Below are 23,651 nucleotides of genomic sequence, written 5' to 3'. Positions count from 1 at the left end.
ACAATATCTAGGACTCTTAGTTCTACGCTTATTAGCAGCCCTCACAGTCTGCGCCCTATAACGGCAAAGTGCAGACCTGACCCTCTTCCAGGTGCGCTCGCAACGTTGGACAAAAGCCTGAGCGGAGGGGACGCTGGACTCGGCGAACTGAGATGAGAACAGCGGAGGCTGGTACCCGAGGCTACTCTGAAAAGGAGATAGCCCGGTCGCAGACGAAGGAAGCGAGTTGTGGGCGTATTCTGCCCAGGGGAGCTAGTTCTGACCAAGACGCAGGGTTGCGAAAAGAAAGACTGCGTAAGATGCGACCAATAGTCTGATTGGCCCGTTCTGCTTGACCGTTAGACTGGGGGTGAAAGCCGGAAGAGAGACTGACGGAAGCCCCAATCAAACGGCAAAACTCCCTCCAAAATTGAGACGTGAATTGCGGACCTCTGTCCGAAACGACGTCTGACGGAAGGCCATGAATTCTGAAAACATTCTCGATGATGATTTGTGCCGTCTCTTTAGCAGAAGGAAGCTTAGCAAGGGGAATAAAATGAGCCGCCTTAGAGAACCTGTCGACAACCGTAAGAATAACAGTCTTCCCCGCTGACGAAGGCAGTCCGGTGACAAAATCTAAGGCGATGTGAGACCACGGTCGAGAGGGAATGGGAAGCGGCCTGAGACGGCCGGCAGGAGGAGAGTTACCGGACTTAGTCTGCGCGCAGACCGAACAAGCAGCCACGAAGCGACGCGTGTCATGCTCCCGGGTGGGCCACCAAAAGCGCTGGCGAATGGAAGCAAGCGTACCCCGAACGCCAGGGTGGCCGGCTAACTTGGCAGAGTGAGCCCACTGAAGAACGGCCAGACGAGTAGGAACGGGAACGAAAAGAAGGTTCCTGGGACAAGCGCGCGGTGACGGAGTTTGAGTGAGTGCTTGCTTTACCTGCCTCTCAATTCCCCAGACAGTCAACCCGACAACACGCCCCTCAGGGAGAATCCCCTCGGGGTCAGTGGAGGCTACTGAAGAACTGAAGAGACGAGATAAAGCATCAGGCTTGGTGTTCTTAGAGCCCGGACGATAAGAAATCATGAACTCGAAACGAGCGAAAAACAGCGCCCAGCGCGCCTGACGCGCATTAAGTCGTTTGGCAGAACGGATGTACTCAAGGTTCCTATGGTCAGTCCAAACGACAAAAGGAACGGTCGCCCCCTCCAACCACTGTCGCCATTCGCCTAGGGCTAAGCGGATGGCGAGCAGTTCGCGGTTTCCCACATCATAGTTACGTTCCGACGGCGACAGGCGATGAGAAAAATACGCGCAAGGGTGGACCTTGTCGTCAGAGAAGGAGCGCTGAGAAAGAATGGCTCCCACGCCCACCTCTGACGCGTCAACCTCGACAATGAACTGTCTAGAGACGTCAGGTGTAACAAGGATAGGTGCGGATGTAAAACGATTCTTGAGGAGATCAAAAGCTCCCTGGGCGGAAACGGACCACTTAAAGCACGTCTTGACAGAAGTAAGGGCTGTGAGAGGGGCTGCCACCTGACCGAAATTACGGATGAAACGACGATAGAAGTTCGCGAAGCCGAGAAAGCGCTGCAACTCGACGCGTGACTTAGGGACGGGCCAATCAATGACAGCTTGGACCTTAGCGGGATCCATCTTAATGCCTTCAGCGGAAATAACAGAACCGAGAAATGTGACGGAGGAGGCATGAAAAGAGCACTTCTCAGCCTTCACAAAAAGACAATTCTCTAAAAGGCGCTGGAGGACACGTCGAACGTGCTGAACATGAATCTGGAGTGACGGTGAAAAAATCAGGATATCGTCAAGGTAAACGAAAACAAAGATGTTCAGCATGTCTCTCAGGACATCATTGACTAATGCCTGAAAGACAGCTGGAGCGTTAGCGAGGCCGAAAGGAAGAACCCGGTATTCAAAGTGCCCTAACGGAGTGTTAAACGCCGTCTTCCACTCGTCCCCCTCCCTGATGCGCACGAGATGGTAAGCGTTACGAAGGTCCAACTTAGTGAAAAACCTGGCTCCCTGCAGGATCTCGAAGGCTGAAGACATAAGAGGAAGCGGATAACGATTCTTCACTGTTATGTCATTCAGCCCTCGATAATCTATGCAGGGGCGCAGGGACCCGTCCTTCTTCTTAACAAAAAAAAACCCCGCTCCGGCGGGAGAGGAGGAGGGGACTATGGTACCGGCGGCAAGAGCTACAGACAAATAATCTTCGAGAGCCTTACGTTCGGGAGCCGACAGAGAGTATAGTCTACCCCGGGGGGGAGTGGTTCCCGGAAGGAGATCAATACTACAATCATACGACCGGTGTGGAGGAAGAGAGGTGGCCCTGGACCGACTGAACACCGTGCGCAGATCGTGATATTCCTCCGGCACCCCTGTCAAATCACCAGGCTCCTCCTGTGAAGAAGAGACAGAGGAAACAGGAGGGATAGCAGACATTAAACATTTCACATGACAAGAGACGTTCCAGGAGAGGATAGAATTACTAGACCAATTAATGGAAGGATTATGACAAACTAGCCAGGGATGGCCCAAAACAACAGGTGTAAAAGGTGAACGAAAAATTAAAAAAGAAATGGTTTCGCTATGATTACCAGAAACAGTGAGGGTTAAAGGTAGCGTCTCACGCTGAATCCTGGGGAGAGGACTACCATCCAGGGCGAACAAGGCCGTGGACTCCCTTAACTGTCTGAGAGGAATGTCATGTTCCCGAGCCCAGGTCTCGTCCATAAAACAGCCCTCCGCCCCAGAGTCTATTAAGGCACTGCAGGAAGCTGACGAACCGGTCCAGCGTAGATGGACCGACAAGGTAGTGCAGGATCTTGAAGGAGAGACAGGAGTAGTAGCGCTCACCAGTAGCCCTCCGCTTACTGATGAGCTCTGGCTTTTACTGGACATGAAGTGACAAAATGACCAGCAGAACCGCAATAGAGACAGAGGCGGTTGGTGATTCTCCGTTCCCTCTCCTTAGTCGAGATGCGGATACCTCCCAGCTGCATAGGCTCAGCACCCGAGCCGGCAGAGGAAGATGGTAGTGATGCGGAGAGGGGGGCAACGGAGAACGCGAGCTCCTTTCCACGAGCTCGGTGACGAAGATCAACCCGTCGCTCAATGCGAATAGCGAGTTCAATCAAGGAATCCACGCTGGAAGGAACCTCCCGGGAGAGAATCTCATCCTTTACCTCTGCGCGGAGACCCTCCAGAAAACGAGCGAGCAAAGCCGGCTCGTTCCAGCCACTGGAGGCAGCAAGAGTGCGAAACTCAATAGAGTAGTCTGTTATGGATCGATTACCCTGACATAGGGAAGACAGGGCCCTGGAAGCCTCCTCCCCAAAAACAGATCGATCAAAAACCCGTATCATCTCCTCCTTAAAGTCCTGATACTGGTTAGTACACTCAGCCCTTGCCTCCCAGATTGCCGTGCCCCACTCACGAGCCCGTCCAGTAAGGAGAGATATGACGTAGGCGACACGAGCAGTGCTCCTGGAGTAAGTGTTGGGCTGGAGAGAAAACACAATATCACACTGGGTGAGGAACGAGCGGCATTCAGTGGGCTCCCCAGAGTAACACGGCGGGTTATTGATTCTGGGCTCCGGAGATTCGAAAGCCCTGGAAGTGGCCGGTGGATCGAGGCGGAGATGGTGAACCTGTTCTGTGAGGTTGGAGACTTGGGTGGCCAGGGTCTCAACGGCATGTCGAGCAGCAGACAATTCCTGCTTGTGTCTGCCTAGCATCGCTCCCTGGATCTCGACGGCTGAGTGGAGAGGATCCGAAGTCGCTGGGTCCATTCTTGGTCGGATTCTTCTGTTACGGTGCGTGAATGAGGACCCAAAAGCGAATTAACGTAAACAGAGCTTCTTTAATAACAAAACAAAACTTAGGCTCAGATGGACCGGCAGGTTCCGACAGGACAGGACAAGGTTGCAGCAAACATGACGATAGTCTGGTTCAGGCATGAACAACACAAACAAGAATCCGACAAAGACAGGAGCAGAAACAGAGAGAGATATAGAGGACTAATCAGAGGGAAAAAGGGAACAGGTGGGAAAAGGGGTGACGAGGTAGTTAGGAGGAGACAAGGCACAGCTGGGGGAAAGAGGGGGAGAAAAGGTAACCTAACAACGACCAGCAGAGGGAGACAGGGTGAAGGGAAAGGACAGAAACAAGACACAACATGACAGTACATGACAGTGTGACCACATACAGAAACCCAGGAAGACAAAGACAGAAGGCTGAGACACACACACACACACACACACACACACACACGGGCCGACAGAGTTATGAGCCAGGGCTAGGGGTAGTATAGAGTAGAGTTGACCTGTGCCACTTTCTCCCCTGATTGACAGCAGCTCCATTTTCTCTATAGCTAGGCAGCTACATGCACAGTGCAGAAATGTATCACTGAACTAGAGGTCGACCGATAATGATTTTTCAACGCCAATACCAATACCGATTATTGGAGGACCAAAAAAAAAGCCGATACCGATTAATCGGACGATTAAAAAAAAATGTATTTGTAATAATGACAATTACAACACTACTGAATGAACACTTATTTAAACTTAATATAATACATCAATAAATTCAATTTAGCCTCAAATAAATAATGAAACATGTTCAATTTGGTTTAAATAATGCAAAAACAAAGTGTTGTAAAATAAAGTAAAAGTGCAATATGTGCCATGTAAAAAAGCTAACGTTTAAGTTCCTTGCTCAGAACATGAGAACATATGAAAGCTGGTGGTTCCTTTAAACATGAGTCTTCAATATTCCCAGGTAAGAAGTTTTAGGTTGAAGTTGTTATAGGAATTATAGGACTATTTCTCTCTATACGATTTGTATTTCATATACTTTTGACTATTGGATGTTCTTATAGGCACTTTAGTATTGCCAGTGTAACAGTATAGCTTCCGTCCCTCTCCTCGCCTCTACCTGGGCTCGAACCAGGAACACATCGACAACAGCCACCCTTGAAGCAGCGTTACCCATGCAGAGCAAGGAACAACCACTCCAAGTCTGAAACGCTATTAGCGCGCACCCTGCTAACTAGCTAGCCATTTCACATCGGTTACACCAGCCTAATCTCGGGAGTTGATAGGCTTGAAGTCATAAACAGCTCAATGCTTGAAGCACAGCGAAGAGCTGCTGGCAAAACGCATGAAAGTGCTGTTTGAATGAATGCTTACAAGCCTGCTGGTGCCTACCATCGCTCAGTCAGTCTGCTCTAGCAAATCATAGACTTAATTATAACATAATAACACACAGAAATACGAGCCTAGGTCATTAATATGGTCGAATCCGGAAATTATCATCTCGAAAACAAGACGTATATTCTTTCAGTGAAATACGGAACCGTTCCTTATTTGATCTAACGGGTGGCATCCCTAAGTCAAAATATTCCTGTTACATTGCACAACCTTCAATGTTATGTCATAGTTACGTAAAATTCTGGCAAATTAGGTGGCCCATACTGTTGCATATACACTGACTCTGCGTGCAATGAATGCAAAAGAAGTGACACAATTTCACCTGGTTAATATTGCCTGCTAACCTGGATTTCTTTTAGTTAAATATGCAGGTTTAAAAAATATATACTTCTGTGTATTGATTTTAAGAAAGGCATTGATGTTTATGGTTAGGTACATTCGTGCAACGATTGTGCTTTTTTCGCAAATGCACTTCTGTTAAATCATCACCCGTTTGGCGAAGTTGGCTGTCTTTGTTAGGAAGAAATAGTCTTCACAGTTCGCAACGAGTCATGTTAGCAGGCAATATTAACTAAATATGCAGGTTTAAAAATATATACTTGTGTATTGATTTTAAGAAAGGCATTGATGTTTATGGTTAGGTACACATTGGAGTAAAGACAGTCCTTTTTCGCGAATACGCACCGCATCGATTATATGCATATAACCACACGCTAAATAAACTAGTAATATCACCAACCATGTGTAGTTAATTAGTGATTATGATTGATTGTTTTTTATAAGATAAGTTTAGTGCTAGCTAGCAACTTACCTTGGCTTACTGCATTCGCGTAACAGGCAGTCTCCTCGTGGAGTGCAATGTAATCAGGTGGTTGGAGCGTTGGACTAGTTAATTGTAAGGTTGCAAGATTGAATCCCTGAGCTGGCAAGGTAAAAATCTGTCATTCTGCCCCTGAACAAGGCAGTTAACCTACCGTTCCTAGGCCGTCATTGAAAATAAGAATGTGTTCTTAACTGACTTGCCTAGTTAAATGAAGATTAAATAAAGGTGTAAAAAATAATAATAATACATTTTTAAAAAATTGGCCAAATCGGTGTCCAAAAATACCGATTTCCGGTTGTTATGAAAACTTGAAATCGGCCCTAATTAATCGGCCATTCCGATTAATCGGTCGACCTCTAAGCTGAACTGTTTCCTATACACTGACACGGACACACAATCACACATACACACAATCACACACACAGGTTTACCAACTCCTTAACGGGGTAAATACAGCCCCTGGTTACGCTAAACAAAGACAGGCGTATAAAGGAAGTGAGAAAGCGAGAGAGAAAGCGAGAGAGAAAGGGACAAAGGGAATGTTGAGCAACCCAAGAGGCATCCATGACAGAAACAAACTGAAGAAAAGAGACCCACAGAGGCACAGGCGGACAGACAGACAGTACACAGAGGCACAGGCGGACAGACAGACAGTACACAGAGGAAGAATGTGGTCCAGTCATAACACACTGCTACACAGCCATATTTACCTTTACCTCCGACACAACCGCACAGATAAAGCATCTAGCTAATAACTGTGTTATAGACAATGGAATACCTCTAGTTACATGTCAAACTTCAATGTGTAGCAGCTTTTTTCATCTGAGATGGATATCAAGTATCAAACACATGTATGCCTATGCATTATGCAACCATCTCTTGTCAAGTGCTGGCTGAGTCAGCGGTTTATAGGGATGTAACGATTCACAGATATGCAAGGGAAGTATTTATGCAAAAGTTGATAATTTAAAAAAAGTATACACTTCATTTATCAAAAACGCAACAATACATTTGGGCTTTGACGTCAAAAGAAGAACTGGTGGTGGTGGCAGTGCACTGTTTGGATCTAAATGCCAGAAGCTGAATGGGAAGAAAGTCCTACCGCTTCGGGCAGACTGGGTCAGGGAGCTTCAGTCATATGCAGGCCTCACTTTTACAATTACCACGGCTACAAAACAGTGGAAGAGTGGATTCAACATGAAGCTGAGGCCAATTTAAAAAAATCTTTGACCTTTCCTGATCTTGCACATCTGTGCGGCATCTTCAGCGTTCAAATACTAAAATGGTTTGTGTGACAAACTATGTAACTTGCTAGGTTATTGATATCTATGCACTGTTGAAAGTGAAAAGTAAGCTACCTGCTGAACGGGGCTTACAATAGATATTATTTAGATTGTTCAGGTTCACCATCAGCAATAGTTTTGGTAGTTTTGCTTTAAACAATCAGTGTACTGTATATGGTCACTTTTAGAGAGGCTTACAGGATGTCAGAAGCAAGAGGAGAAGACCATTCGTTTTTGAGATGGGGGTGAAATCCAAAGTTGTTCTATATATTCCTTTGCAATAAATATTGATACATTACCAGCTCAAATACTTAATCTGCAAAAATGACAAGTGAATTGGTGGGTGATGGTGATTTCAGAACCAAAGTGGGGAGACAAAAACAATCTGCTACATTGCCCCCCCACCCCACCCCCCTGATCTGATAGTGGGGTGGTAGATGCCTAGTCTCCCTTATGGCTCAGCTCAGGTGTCTACATCTCTCTTTCTCTCTCGCTTCCATTAGCACCAAGCAGACGGGCATTTCACTGGGTTTCATCATACTACCCTCTCTACATGCAGACCCTCAGCACATCCGGGTACATGCTAAATAAACATCCAAACATAAACACACACTAAACTAAAGCAGAGCAACTAGCTCCAGACATAGTCCTACTCCCAACCACAACTATGCTCTCATCGTAGCCTGAGCCAAACTCTAGTCTTCTAATGGCTATACCTGGTACAGGCCAAGCCAATCAAAGACCACATTATCCTGGGTTTTGATTGAGGGCTCAGCTCAAGTCCCCTCCTCCTATGGATGCCTGTATTCATCTGTGCTCACAGGCAGAGGGGTTTTGAAAGGACACTTCATCATAATCACTACACGGGTTGTTTCCTAAACATGAAGACAGTCAGTCTATGAGACTGACTATGCATATCTACACTATGGCTTTGTTTACTTAGCCACGTTGGTTCAGAAGGAAACCTTCTGTCACTGTTCCAGGGTCAGATCTCTTTGCCCAAGGCCTGACCTCTACTATTATGGGCTAAACTACTCAGCCGGCCTGGGATCTGTGTCTGAATGTAGAGTGGGGCCATGTGGCACTGTGGCAGGCCCGGAGTGACAGACATCTACTGGATGTTTATGTTAGTCAGCTGCAGGTGTGTGTGTCTGCAAAACTAGTACTGCAAGGCAGGTGTATGCTGAGTCAGTGTGTGTCTACAGTGTGTCCCTACCTCTCACTGCTGTGTTTGTCACCATAACGTTATGTTTCCAACGTAGGTCAGAGTTACGGCTGCACCTATCAGAGACACCTCCCTGGTCCAGACTCTCCTGTCCCAGACTACTTCTCTCCGCGTCCATCTACACCACCGTTTCTGTCCCTATTCTGTCAAGCTCTGGCCCATTTCTCTCCAATACTAATCTAAGCCAAAACAGCCAGCCCCCCCACATTCAACCAAGGAGGAAATGAACAGACCACCCGCAGACCACACACACAGACACACACAAACGTATACACACACTGTCAAAACAAACACAAATACACACACACGTTGACAGGGACAAAGCTAATAGGGGTCTGTGACCAGATTAGCATATGGCCTGTACAGCAGGACAATTTTGACTAAAGTGTTTGTGCTTAATTTACTGCAAATCTAAGCCACACACACACCACCCCTCATTTCCTTTGATTCCTTTCTCTATTGAATGGGCTGAAGGCATGGCCCTGACTGCACTGGATAAGGGATGTGTCCCTGTAATTAAATTCATCTGGAGGAGAAACTATTCCGTGTGGTTAGACTAGCAGGCAGTTAGGATCAGCCCTGGCCCATGATCCACTCATCCTTAATGGAACAATGCCAAGAACTAGGTCTATTCCATGGGAAATATACGTTTTCTGTATCCCTGCTTGGGATGATATATTTTCCTAAAATATCTCAACATGAACTCATGTTTAACTATGTGTTAGTGGACTTTTGATTGGTTGGTTTGACACTAGAAACCTATGAGTAAACTACCCCGTAGTCTTTTCAGCCATAGAAGCTCTGCTCGTCACCTAATGGCTTGGCCATGTCATCCCCAAGTAGCCGTCTCTAGACTTGACAGTTCATGCAGCTTTTGTATTCTGATCACGTCATGCGTCTACACCTAGGATAATCAAATCAAACTTTATTTGCCAGATGCGCCGAAAACAACAAGTGTAGACTTTACCGTGAAATGCTTAGGTACAAGCCGTTAACCAACAGTGCAGTTCAAGGGTATCGTGTCTAGACTTGGCAGCTCATGCAACTTTTGTATTCTGATCATGGAGTGTCCAGATTCCCTTTTCCCGCTCTATATTTAAATGCCAGTATGCGAGTATAAATCTGATAATAACAAAACAACAACTTGATGGCAGTAGCCAACTGCTGTAGCTAACTAGCCAGCTAGCTTCTGTAACTAGCCAACTGAAGGGATTGCAAAAAGGTTAGCATAACTCTAGCCAAACAAAAAATAGTTTTCCTAATAAGCTAGCTGGCTAGCATTTATGTAGCCAGCAAACACGTTCCTCACCGGCTAGGAACGCATTTCCTCCTATGTTTAATGAAAAAAAAGGTGCCTCTCGCTCCCAAAACACATATTTTATGAAGACTTGTGGGCGAAGTGAGGATGGCGTCGCCCGCTGTATGTGCTTTCAGTAGCCTGATAGAGTCCAGACTGAGGAGAAACCCGCACACAATGCATCCCTGACCACCTCCTGAAGGGGTCAGCCAGATCTGAACACAATTCAATTTTCTATTACAATTTAAGGGCCTTAATTGGAATGGGAAACATGTTTACATTGCCAAAGAAAGTGAAATAGATCATAAACAAAAGTGAAACAAGCGCTAAAAAAATAAACAGTAAACATTACACTTACAAAAGTTCCAAATGAATAAAGACATTTAAAATGTCATATTATGTCTATATACAGTGTTGTAATGATGTGCAAATAGTTAAAGTACAAAAGGGGGAAAAAAATAAACATAATAACAAATAAACATAATGCTGTTTGTTCTTCACTGGTTGACCTCCTCTTGTGGCAACAGGTCATAAATATTGCACACTGTGATATTTCACCGAATAGATATGGGAGTTTATCAAAATTGGATTTGTTTCAAATTCTTTGTGGGTCTGTGTAATCTGAGGGAACTATGTGTCTCTAATATGGTCATACATTTGGCCGGAAGTTAGGAAGTGCAGCTCAGTTTCCATCTCATTTTGTGGGCAGTGTGCACATAGCCTGTCTCCTTTTCCATGCCAGGTCTGCCTTTGGGGGCCTTTCTCAATAGCAAGGCTATGCTCACTGAGTCTGTACATAGTCAACGATTTCCTTAATTTTGGATCAGTCACGGTGGTCAGGTATTCTGCCACTGTGTACTCTCTGTTTAGGGCCAAATAGCATTCTGGTTTGCTCTGTTTATTTTGTAAATTATTTCCAATGTGTCAAGTAATTATCTTTTTCTTTTCTCATGATTTGGTTGGGTCTAAGTGTTGCTGTCCTGGGGCTGGGTCTGTTTGTGTTTGTGAACAGAGCCCCAGGACCAGCTAGCTTATGGGGCTCTTCTCCAGGTTAATTTCTCTGTAGGTGATGGCTTTGTTATGGAAGGTTTGGGAATCGCTTCCTTTTAGCTGGTTGTAGAGTTTAACGTCTCTTTTCTGAATTTTCATAATTAGCGGGTATCGGCCTAATTCCGCTCTGCATGCATTACTTGGTGTTTTACATTGTACACAGAGGATATTTTTGAAGAATTCTGCATCCAGTCTCAATTTGGTGTTTGTTCCATTTTGTGAATTCTTGGTTTGTGAGCGGACCCCAGGCCTCACAACCATAAAGGGCAATGGGTTCAATAACTGTTTCAAGTATTTTTAGATCCTAATTGGTATGTCGAATTTTATTCTGATAGCAGAAGTTGCATGTATGTGTCAAGTGTAGACACGATTCTTGGGACATCTCTACCCTAAATCCCAACCCTAACCGTAACTCCTATGGTGGTTAAGGTAACGGTTAAATGTAGGGTTAAGGTTAGGGGTTAAGGTTAGGATTTGGGGTAGGGACGTCCCAGTGGTCATGTCTACACTTGACACTTAGACGCGACTTCTGCTATCAGAATACGAAGATCGCATTGTATATTGAATTAAACTCAGTACTGCTAGTCAAGCGGACACATATCATTAAAATGGGAAAGAAGAGATCTGCCAAAGCCATCAGAACCACACAGCATTACGTCACTGGAAAACTGTGAGATCAATTCAAAAAACGAATTGGACCAAGCCGAACACAAAGGCTAGACTATGTTTGTAGAGGTAGTCTGAGCGGCAAATTTAGGCACTGAACCCAAAATTGTGTCACCGCATGATAAACAGTGCAAGGATATTATAGTACATTGTTTACAGTCGAACTGACATTGCTAACACCAGTAACATTTTTGCCAGTTTACACAAATGTTACAGACTCGCTTCTGATACGAATCACAACAGCTTTGTAGATGCATTGTGCGCTAACGTTACTTTGTATACATTTTTGGAAGCTGTCTGGCTAAATTATCTTCGAGTTGTCATCAGCAAGGAATAGCTAGCTAAATTAGCTTTTAGCCAACCGTTGGAAGACACATATGCACACACATTTAATAAAATACAGAAATTAATTTCAACCTTCAATACACATTGAAATTAAGAATAAAACAAAAACCACCACATGTCGACATTGTCCATCAAATGTAAACTACACATTATGCTGGAGTTTAAAATATTAGCAAAACAGGGATAGCTAGCTATAATATTAGCTGGTGCCGGAGATTTTTACATAAACGTGCCAACTAATATTCCGACATCAGTGAACACACTTGCTTATTATTACTCACCTGCCCTATACAGCGCGGGGTACACATCTTGTTACGGTGGTCAAAAATACCCTTTCAGAATGTAGCCCACTTTTCCAGTTCCGGACGTTCTCTTGTAGAGATCTACTTAAAAAGACCGTGGGGACAGTACGTGTGACCCAGTCTTCCCCGTCTCTCTCGTTCTCTCCCCCTCTCTCCTCCCACTGTTTTTACCGTGATGGCGTTACTTGCTACAGGCAGCTGCTGAACCACTCATTGCACAGACAAAAGCCACTATTTAACCTTTGAGTCACTAGAGCGTGACTCAAAGCAAGTAAGATGTAGAGGTACTGTGTAATAAATCACTATGAAGCGTTATAAACAGTTAATACGACAAAATAAGATACTGTGACAATGACACATTTCATTTATAATATTGTCTTTTCTCATTTAATTTATTTCTCACTTCCGTTTTAGTCACATTGTTCTAGGTTCATATAGATTCCGTTCATAACAGTTGGTCAATAAACTGTTATATTAGGGATTAGAAATGTCCTACAGTCACAGTGAAATCCTTTTGAATAAACCGTGTGTGTGTGTGCGCGTGCGCGTCTGTTATTAATATATCTGTCACGTTGTGTGTTTTTGTTACAGAAGTGTTACTGATTCTGGCGTTGGCTTTTCATAATGTTCCATAGTGGGACTATCACTGTAGTCACCATAGTGACAGACAACGAAATCTCAGTTCTCAGCTTCAACAACTTGTCTATTAGCCGGAACCTGGGTGATGACACTGACCTCATCTTCTCAAACTTTTCTCTTTTCTCTCTTTCATTTCCACAGAGAAACGCAAACAAGATACAGGGAGGAATGTTTAGAGGGGCTGTTTTTTTTCTCACTCAGTGTGGGTGTGTTTGTCTATGTGTTTGTGTGGACTAAAATGACCTTCACATGGATACAGAATGGCTTATCTGAGCACTCACACAGGCAGCCTTTTCCTACTCTGTCCTTGTGAGTAATATGGGACAGGGAAGCCTGGGCGTTTATTTAATTTAACATAATATTAATATTTATTTTCATATCATGTGATGCCGAGAACCAATATCATGTGATATTGAAGTCAAAGTCAGATAAGGGAGCTGGCATTTGATCTTGAGTCAAACGTGCATTCTCTCATTCTGTCTCGCATTCTCTCACAGAATGAGCGATGTAGGGCTTAACAATGGCGCTCATAACTATTCTTGGAGTGATTCTGCTATCACAGTGTGAGCTGATAACTGGCCTCTTGTGTACAACTGCTGTGTGTGTCATCTGACGCCGCCGTCACACACACACCATCCATTCACACACACACTGGACCCTGTCATTTCTCCAGGCTCGGCCGCCACACAAGGCCATTGTGTCCCTGCTCTGCTGTTCCAGTGCTGTATTGTATTGTGGGGCATCATTGCCCTCACCTCAACCCTGAGCCCCATGATCCAAATGACAGAGGTCTGTCTGGACTGAGTCCTGCTCCAATACTCCAATAAGATGTCCTTCCTTCCTTTTCATTGAGATAACAATCACTGATCCAACAGCATTTGATGGGTGAAAGGCAATAAGGGCCTCACTACAGTACAGGTGTAGAGGACGGCAGCTTTTGACATGCTCTGTTCTGACACAACTGGACAGGGAAGAGCTAAAAGGTAGTCTCCTCTCTCAACCTCTACGGAGTGCTGACCGCCCTGAGTTTGGCGAGAGACTAAGTCTGTCATGAGATCTGCTCTCACTTGTCAGGTTGTGTTAGATCAGTCTGGACAGAGGGGACAGTAGTGATTGGGGGAAAGTATATACAGTAGAGTATCACAATATTATTTTTGATTATAAACTGGGTGGTTCGAGCCCTGAATGCTGATTGGCTGACAGCCGTGGTATATCAGACTGTATACCATAGGAATGACAAAGAGATGACTGCGTGAATCAGGCCTTCATGGTCGAATTTCTTCAAAGAAACCACTACTAAAGGACACCAATAATAAGAAGAGACTTACTTGGACCAAGAAACACAAGCAATGGACATTAGACCAGTGGAAATCTGCCCTTTGGTCTGATGAGTCCAAATTTGAGATTTTTGGTTCCAACCGCTGTGTCTTTGTGAGACGCAGAGTAGGTGAATGGATGATCTCCGCATGTGTGGTTCCCACCGTGAAGCATGGAGGAGATGGTGTGGGGGTGTTTTTCTGGGTTTTTTGTATATATTTTTTTTACATTTAACCTTTATTTAACTAGGCAAGTCAGTTAAGAACAAATTCTTATTTACAATTATGGCCTACCGGGGAACAGTGGGTTAACTGCCTTGTTCAGGGGCAGAATGACAGATTCATACCTTGACAGCTTGGGGATTCGATCCAGCAACGCTCTAACCACTAGGCTACCTGCCGCTCTGCTGGTGACACTGTAATGGCTACCACAGCATTCTGCAGCGATACACCATCCCATCCGGTTTGTGCTTAGTGGGACTGTCATTTGTTTTTCAACTGGACAATGACCCAAAACACACCTCCAGGCTGTGTAAGGGCTATTTGACCAAGGAGAGTGGTGGAGTGCTGCACCAGATTACTTGGCCTCCACAATAACCCGATCTTAACCTAATTGAGATGGTTTGGGATGAGTTGGACCGCAGAGTTGAGGAAAAGGAGCCAACAAGTGCTCAGCATATGTGGGAAGTCCTTCAAGACTGTTGGAAAAGCATTCCAGGTGAAACTGGTTGAGAGAATGCCAAGCGTGTGCAAAGCAGGTATCAAGGCAAAGGATGGCTACTTTGAAGAATATAAAATATAAAATGTATTTTGATTTAATACTTTTTAGGTTACTACATGATTCCATATTTGTTATTTCATAGTTTTGTATGTAGAATGTAGTACAAATAAAGAAAAACCCTTGAATTAATAAGTGTGTCCAAACTTTTGAGTGGTACTGTAAGTATTGTCGTAATATCGTATTGGGAAGTCCGTGGAATTTCCCAGCCCTAGGGGACAGGAGGTCACTTTAGACTGTTGACATACAGCACTGCTGGTGGCACACTGGTGTCATACTGGAGCTGAACTGTGCCACCGTCTGCCCTGGAGGCATTATGTCTCCTTGTCGCACACATTCTCCCTCCCTGCCACAAACACAATGGGCAAGTTTGTTTTGCATGGCTCGGTGCCCCAGGGTGGGCAGGGCCTGCTCATTTCATGCCATTCTATTGGTCCTGAAGTGAAATCTCTACCAACTCGGGGAACCGGACCATGCAAAATGAACTTGCACACTCAAAATCTAATCAAACCCTGTCGCCGGTATCCATATTTCTGTCCACACACATTATTTTGCGAGATTTTCCTTCTTGGGTTTTCATTGCAGACTAAACTATGTGTATTTTTAGTTAGTTTTCTATTATATACACACACTACATGACCTGCTCATCAAACATCTCATTCCAAAATCATGTGCATTAATATGGAGTTGGTCCCCTCTTTGCTGCTATAACAGCCTCCACTGTTCTGGAAGGCTTTTCACTAGATGTTGGAACATTGCTGCAGGGACTTGCTTCCATTCAGCCACAAGAGCATTAGTGAGGTCGGGCACTGATGTTGGGCGTTTAGGCCTGGCTCGCAGTCGGCATTCCAATTCATCCCAAAGGTGTTAGATTGGGTTGAGGTCAGGGCTCTGTGCAGGCCAATCAAATTCTTCCACATCGATCCCAACAAACCACTTCTGTATATACCTTGCTTTGTGCACAGGGGCATTGTCATGCTGAGACTGGAAAGGGCCTTCCCCAAACGGTTGCCACAAAGTTAGAAGCACAGAACTGTCTATAATGTCATTGTAGGCTGTAGTGTTAAGATTTCCCTTCCTTGGAACGAAGGATCCTAAACCATGAAAAACAGCCCCAGACCATTTTTCCTTTTCCACCAAACTTTACAGTTGGCACTATGGTAGCGTTCTCCTGGCATCCACAAAACCCAGATTAGTCTGTCAGATGGTGAAGCGTGACTCACCACTCCAAATAACGTGTTTCCACTGCTCCAGAGTCCAATGAAGCATGACTTTACACCATTTCAGCCGACGCTTGGCATTGCGCATGGTGATCTTAGGCTTGTGTGCGGCTGCCTGGCCATGGAAACTTATTTCATGAAGCTCCTGACGATCAGGTCTTGTGCTGACATTGCTTCCAGAGGCAATTTGAAACTCTGTAGTGTTGCAATCGAGGACAGACGATTTATACGCGCTTCAGCAATCGGCCATCCCGTTCTGTTAGCTTGTGTGGCCTACCACTTCACAGCTGAGCTGTTGTTCTGAGCTTCTAGGCGTTTCCACTTCACAATAACAGCACTTACAGTTGATCAGAGCAGAAATGTGACGAACTGACTTGTTGGAAAGGTGGCATCCTATGACGTTGCCAAGTTGAAAGTCCCTGAGCTCTTCAGTAAGGCCCTTCTACTGCCAATGTTTGTTTGTGTGCTCAATTTTATACACCCGTCTCAAGTTTGGCTGAAATATCCAAATCCACTCATTTGGAGGGCTGTCCACATATAGTGTTATATGCTTTAGTGTTTCTTTGCTTTCCTCACCTCTCACACAGCAAGAGAAGGTTTATTCTTTATACATTTATCAGGTTTCAGAGTCACTGTTTAAGTAGTGTAATCATTCAGAGCAGGAAGGGCACTGCCCTCCATGTGGGGTGAATGCCAACACAAACCAGAGAGTGGGAAAGGTGACATGAGGATTCCCAAACACAAGTTCCATATTTTATATTCCACAAAAATGTCCCACTAACAATTTTCATAAAATTCATGAAAAAAAACAGTATCAAATGTGATACTTCATTGTGGCGCGAGTTGGCTAAGAGTTGAGGTGTCACGTTATTTCAGAGGTGTCAACCAAATGAACAAGAGCATCAACTCAGACAGAATCATTTATTATCCTAAATCACTTACACACACACACAAAAAAAAAAAACTAAATCTATGAAATTAATTATAACGAAAAGCACGTCTTGCTGTTTTTTTCCTAGACCACATAAATAGTTCTACTCTAGCAGGCTCTTACAGAGCTCAGAAATCATTGTTGCAATGAAGAATATCCAGAACCACTGTTCTAGACCACACCGGAGGTAGAAGTATTTGCCCCTTAAATAATCTGATCCTAGATCAGTGGTTAACACCAAATGTAGAAAGAAAGAAAAATGACCCTGGACCACTGGTTAGGGGCAACTTCTATCGAGTCCAATGAACCAAGTTCAACAGCAGGAGTGGTCATGTTGCTCCACTGAATCAAATCCCCCCTCACAGTATCAGTTTCTTCTTTATGGTGCCTGAAAAGGAAAAACAACCATTGATTTAATGAACATATAGACTCACCATCTGCTAACAACTCAATTCAGATTTCGGCACCCAGAGCCTCTTAAAAATAAAGCTTCGCTCAGGGTATTATAATATACAGCCCAGTCGACCATAATAGTTCCCAAACCACTGCTTGGAACCTCCCAGTAACACGGTTTCTGTTGCAGTAAAATGTACTGCCACCACCCTTTCAACTGTGTGTGTTCTAGTCCTGGGTTGCTCTAGCAGTCATTTTTACCACTGACACCCTTTTAATAACTGGGCTTGGAATCTAAATGGGATTCCAGCTCTATGCAAGTAACAACACGTTGCTCAGACTGTGAGATTACGTGTTTTTCATTGAATTTAATTGGTCACAGTACAAAAATATGTATGCATTCTTGGAATGGCCGCTTTCTGGCCCCACCAAATCTGGAAACCAGTCCTCGACTCCGTTGTACAAGCCAAACTGTCAGTTTAAATAAGCAAGCAGAATAATATTTCCCAATATCATTAATACCATGGTCAAACACAACCATGTATGATGGAATAATGATGCCTGTGCTATTGTGGTGAGGGGGGGTGTGTGGTGTTATTTACTCGTCTCCAGTCCGTCTCGTTTCCTCTTGATTCCGATGGTGAGGTTCTCCTTCTCTTTGAGAGCCTCTGCTGATGAGTTGGGCCGGGGCAGCTGGTGCCCGGGGGTCGGACCTGGTCTGTTACTGAAGTACCTCATCTTTAGAGCCTGGCGACAGGGGGTGGAGGGGGGGCTTTAGAGCTAGGAGAAACAGCAATGAATATACACAGAGAGAAGCTGAACTAAGGCTGCATCACAAGTGGCACCCTATTCCCCATAGGGCTTTGGTCAAAAACAAAAGTAGTGCACTATATAGGGAACAGGATGCCATTAGGAGGTGCATATAATCTGCAGGGTAATACAACCATGTAAAAAATGAAGTAACTTGTGAAAGATACGCAGTGCCACAGCACACCAACATACCTGTGTAGCTGTAAGGCGTGTGGACGGGTTGAAGGTGAATAGACCCTGAAGTAGCTCTAAGAGGTCGTCTCCTGCAGCACTGAAGATGTGTTCCAGAGGAGTACCAGGAAACAACTTAAACGACACATAGTCAGGTAGACTACTCATCCCCTAGAGATGGAGAGAGAGATAAAGAGAGAGACGGAAACATGAAGGCATGATTTAAATCCACAATTTAGAATTAAGGAACCAGGTATTTTAAAGCAGATGCTTTGTTTTAAAATAACCACACCTGCAGACGCAGAAAACACAGACGAGTACTCACAGGCCAGGTGTCATCTGTAGGAGTCCCCAGAGCTTCAAAGATCTTACTTAGCTGGTCCAGATCTGAGTCTCCAGCTAGGAAGGGTAACTGGAGAGAGACAGAGGGTGTTACACCACAAACATGCAGTGAGCATGGGCTCAGTCCCAAATGGCAACATATTCCTACGGGCCCTGGACAAAAGTAGTGCACTATATAGGGAATAGGGTTCCATTTGTGACACAGCCTTCGTGTGTACAGAAAGATGTGTGTCTGACAATACAGTTCTGGAACCTGGAAAAAGTCACCATGAGACAAGACAATTTTGGAATTTCGATGAATCTGAGCGGTCTAGTTTCACAGCATTTTTGTACCATTATACAGACAAATTGAGTCGTTTTGTCTTGTCTCAATGCTTAAATTGGACTGAGCTTATGTGGTGTGTGAGTGTGTATACCCTTAAGAGGAGCTCTGCAAGGATGCAGCCCACAGCCCACATGTCGACGCCCACCCCATACATCCTGGCACCGAACAACAACTCTGGAGAACGATACCACCTGAGAGAGCGCAAAGATTGCATCACAAACACAATGAAACATAAATGAAATGCATTTTTTAAAAACTAAATGGACAAAGGCTTTGAAAAGGAGTTTGAGAGTGACACCTACCTGGTGACTACCTGGTGAGTGTAGACTCTGTTAGGGCTGCCGAAGGCTTTAGCTAAACCAAAATCAGCCAGCTTCAACACACCATTCTCATCCAGCAGCAGGTTATTCGGCTTCAGATCCTACACACAGACACAGTATTTTACTAATTTCTCTTTTGCCAAGATAATCCACCTGACAGGTGTGGCATATCAAGAAGCTGATTAAGCAACATGAACATTACACAGGTGCACCTTGTGCTGGGGCAATAAAAGGCCACTAAAATGTGCAGTTTTGTCACAACACAATGCCACTGATGTCTCTAGTTTTGAGGGAGCGTGTGATTGGCATGCTGACTGCAGGAATGTCCACCAGAGCTGTTGCCTGAGAATTTCATGTTAATTTCTCTACCATAAGTCCACTCCAACGTCATTTCAGAGAATTTATCAGTACGTCCAACCGACCTCACAACCGCAACCCATGTGTAACCACACCACCCCATATTTCTGTTCAGTATATGTATATATTTTGGAGTTTTACAGTTACAAACAGATTCTGAAGATCAGTCTACTGCCCCTAACATTACCTCACACAGGCACCTATCAGAAGGTGTGTATTGTATGAGCATGCTTTGAGAAGGTGTGTGTTAACCTACCCTGTGCAGAACCCAGTGGTGGTGCATGTACTCCAGGCCCTGTAGAGTCATCACTATGAAGGCTTTGATGTTGGCTGGAGTCAAAACCAGACTGGTATCTTTGATGATCACCTAGAACACAGGAAAGGGAGTTAGACCAGGGATGTCAATCTCAATAGTCTACAACCCCCTTTAACTCTACAGGTTCAGGTTCACAGACAACAAAACACCTCTCAGGAAAGCACAAGCGGATCTGACAGATTTTCAGCTCAACATCTCTATACATAGAAAGGCTATCAAATCCTCATATGTCAGACCTCTGTGCACTTTCTCTGTCAATGATCTGATAATGGTCATTAGATCATCTTGAGAGCGGGGTATGGCGGCTCTTAGGGGGTCTGTTTTCCTGCTCTCTACCTGAGTTTTACTGGCGGTGAAACTAGAGATTCATCTGAAGCCATCGGGCAGCCACAGACTCCCATAAATACAGATTTAATAGGAGAGATGGCGAGAGAAATGGGGATGGGCTGAGAGAGAGAGATTTGTTCCCCAGGGCCAGAGCTGGCCCTACAGAGCTCCTCAGAGAGAGATAGCAACCAACTAATACCATAGCTCTCAGGCTGCTCTCTCTCTGGGCAGTCTTTGATGTTCAGTTTGACTGAACCCATCTGTGCCTCAGGGAGGACATACCAGAGAGCTCTCAGAATGAACAGAGTACTAGTCTGTAAAGGGAGCCTCTCGCATATTCAAAAGGATATTAACCCATGAGTCCCAAGTAGTGCCTTCTCTCTCTGGAAAGAAATGGAGTATCCCTGTAGTTGCCTCTAGTGTCCAAAGCCACTTCTAGAATACCATCCCAATATGAACAAAACATAAAGCTCAGTCTTACCTCCAGATCTGTCTCCATGTAGTCAAACACCAAGCTGATGTTAGATTTGTGCCCGAATGCATCAAGCAGCTGAGAAACAGAGATATGGACACACGGTGATGTAAATGTAGGGATATACTGATACATGATATTGTGCTTACTTTGAGAACATTACACCATTTCACAGTAAAGGTGATGGTGAGCAAGATAATGAAGATAGTTTAGAAAGGATGCTTTGGTTATGGATTCATATCCAAATGAGCTCTAAATGATCATAAATGCAACTGATGAGGAAACTGATTCAGGGCTCTACCAGGAAAGCATTAATATTACTACTGACAGTTTCCATTACAACAGTGGTTTAGTTTGATTCTTACCCCAATAATGTTTGGGTGACTTAACTCCTGCAGTAGTTTAATCTCTCGTAGGGCTGTCCTGTTGATGCCTGAGAGATACATGATCAACAAACATGAGACAAATATTCTGAATCATATGGGGTGGCTTCCCAGACAAAGATTAAGCCTAATCCTTGACTTAAAAAAAAAAAAAAAACATTTTAATGGAGATTCTCCACTGAGTTTGCTTTTTAGTCCAGGAGTAAGTCAATCTGTATCAAGGAAACCACCCCATACATAAGTTTGAATCTAAACCACTCTGAAGCTCCTGTACTGGGGTGCGTGGACACACACACTCACCATCTTTAGCCTCTGTTCTGTGTCCAACTTTGATCTGTCAGGAGAAACAGCACACACTATTAATAGTGTACATTATAATCAAACCACCATAGCTTTAAAGTGTGGATATGAAATCAACAGTTTCATGATGAATTGAATGGCATGGTGTAATCCTGGTCATAGCTCATTTGCATATTGTCCTTAGCATCCTGTTCTCCCCGGCCCCCAGATTATACCCTACAAGGCCTACACAACAACCTTACGCAGAAAAATTGCTGCTGCTGGCAATGTACTTTGGAAGATTCTCAACCGGGCAAAAGTCAGTCCTCTCCTCCTCCACGACCGGGAAAATGGAAGCCATATGTAGGAGTGTCAATTTGTTGATAACCGAACAGAGAAGTGTCCTCCTCTCCTCGACCATCTCCTCCTGCCGAGGAAGCACAAGTGTATCCTATCGGGGAAATGTTTTGAAATGTCACACCCCTTTGAATCAGGGGTGTGTTCAGTACGACAGAACGGTGTGCAACGTTGAATTTAACGGAAACGGTACTGAACAACCAGTTGAAAAATTTTATGATCATGGTGGCAGAGAGGGCGATTACCGTATGGTGCCCTAGATCTGAACCCCTCTGCCACGCTGATCCGCAACATGCGGATCCCACAGGGCTACATGCTCAGTCCCCTCCTGTACTCCCTGTTCACCCATGGTTGCATGGCAACGCACATCTCCAACTCAATCATCAAGTTTGCTGATGACACAACAGTGGTAGGCCTGAGTACCAACAACGACGAGACAGCCTACAGGGAGGTGGTGAGAGCCATAGTGGAGAAATGCCAGGAAAATAACCTCTCCCTCAACAAAACTAAGAAGCAGAACGTGGACTTCAGGAGACAGCAGAGAGAGTACGCCCCCATCCACAGGGCCATAGTGGAGAGGGTGAAAAGCTTCAAATTCCTCGGCATGCACATCACTGACGACATGAAATGGTCCTTTCACAGACAGTGTGGTGAAGAAAGCGCAACAGCGCCTCTTCAACCTTAGGAGGATCAAGTAAGTTGGCTAGGCCCCTAAGACTCTCACGAAATGCTACAGATACACCATTGAGACCATCCTGTTAGACAAAACCAAATCTCATTTTCCATTCTTTAGTGGTGCATTTTGTTGATCCTGAACCATTCATCCCAGATCTTAGGGACTTTACCTTCTTGATGGCAACTATTGTGTCGTTGGTCTTGTCCCTGGCTTTGTAAACAGTGGCAAACTGTGGGAAGGCAGGAATAACAACATTCGTTGATAAGTAAAACAGAGTGAAACTAACGTTACCATCAACTTCAAAAGTGACAAGCAGATAAATGTAGCTAGCTACTCAAACACAGCTGACGTTAGTGTAGTTAGCTAATGAATTACTGCTAGCTAGTTAATTCAGGTTATCATCAGACGGTTTTTTAATTACTGTAATTTTGAAGCTGTTGCCTTTGCAGAAATCGGCAACGTATCACAACTCATGCCATGGCTAGCTCATTGTGCTGCTTGCTAGCTAGGATAGTGTAAGGTAGCAGCTAGCAATCGAGCTTTAGTTTTCTCTGAACCTATAAAGCGCTAACGTTAATCTAAACAAAGCGGCTCATAAGCGAAACACTACTTTGGCAAGAGAATACTGTTTCTCATTACCTGACCCTCTCCCAGAAAATCTAGTTTTTCATATCTTTTTGCTCGGGACTTTACATCAAGCGCCATGATCACAATTTCAAACTGCAATTTCTCCAACTTCCGGCTTTGTTAAAGGTCCATAAGTATTTCCGGGTGAAACGAACATCGTTTTGAGTGTTAATTTTTGACCAACAGCGTCATCTGTTGGTTACTATTAACCCGAAGACTGATATCGACGTGATTATATGATCTAACCCACAAAACAAATAGTAACGATAGGTGTGTAGATATTCTATCTCCTTTTGTCAAAAAGAGAAACGCACTTGTAATATGGCAAATTATTGTCACCCAGGATGAAATCAGGGAGGGGACTGTGGATCTGGATCTGTCCTAGCCTATTATTGGAC

The 23,651-nt window shown here is 44.5% G+C and overlaps 2 protein-coding genes across 4 annotated transcripts in view; both read right to left on the bottom strand.

Moving 5' to 3' along the window:
* The window catches only part of serinc5 (serine incorporator 5), a 54,788-nt gene extending 42,389 nt beyond the window's left edge, over positions 1-12,399 (bottom strand). The window contains exon 1 of one of the 3 annotated variants that reach the window (XM_036979925.1): positions 12,194-12,399. In XM_036979925.1, coding sequence (XP_036835820.1) covers positions 12,194-12,220 — 27 coding nt within the window. In that variant the 5' untranslated portion in view covers positions 12,221-12,399. The remainder of the gene's footprint in view (positions 1-12,193) is intronic. The other 2 variants (XM_036979924.1, XM_036979923.1) reach the window with 2 other exon arrangements.
* Positions 12,400-17,071: 4,672 nt separating this feature from the next.
* Positions 17,072-23,373, bottom strand: cdk7 (cyclin-dependent kinase 7). The gene is made up of 12 exons (XM_021606202.2): positions 23,266-23,373; positions 22,796-22,855; positions 21,615-21,648; positions 21,297-21,364; positions 20,941-21,009; positions 20,073-20,183; positions 19,442-19,560; positions 19,231-19,330; positions 18,798-18,884; positions 18,494-18,643; positions 18,094-18,238; positions 17,072-17,486 (listed from the first exon to the last, which is right to left on the bottom strand). Exons 1-12 carry the CDS (start codon positions 23,329-23,331, stop codon positions 17,458-17,460), a joined length of 1,038 nt encoding a protein of 345 aa, XP_021461877.1. The 5' UTR covers positions 23,332-23,373; the 3' UTR covers positions 17,072-17,457.
* Positions 23,374-23,651: the final 278 nt, after the last annotated feature.

The sequence above is a fragment of the Oncorhynchus mykiss genome, chromosome 6 (genome assembly GCF_013265735.2).
Source record: "Oncorhynchus mykiss isolate Arlee chromosome 6, USDA_OmykA_1.1, whole genome shotgun sequence".
Classification (NCBI taxonomy): domain Eukaryota; kingdom Metazoa; phylum Chordata; class Actinopteri; order Salmoniformes; family Salmonidae; genus Oncorhynchus; species Oncorhynchus mykiss.
Note: the sequence above shows the minus strand (reverse complement) of the source record. Positions and strands in the feature narration are given on the sequence as shown.

Excerpts from the sequence above, each read along its gene's own strand:
- cdk7 (XM_021606202.2), bottom strand. The coding sequence starts at position 23,331 with ATGGCGCTTGATGTAAAGTCCCGAGCAAAAAGATATGAAAAACTAGAT. Across the intron at positions 21,010-21,296 it reads GTCACCCAAACATTATTGGG|CTGCTTGATGCATTCGGGCA; the intron begins GTAAGAATCAAA and ends TCTGTTTCTCAG. Across the intron at positions 18,644-18,797 it reads CTACAGATGACACCTGGCCT|GGGATGAGTAGTCTACCTGA; the intron begins GTGAGTACTCGT and ends CTCCATCTCTAG.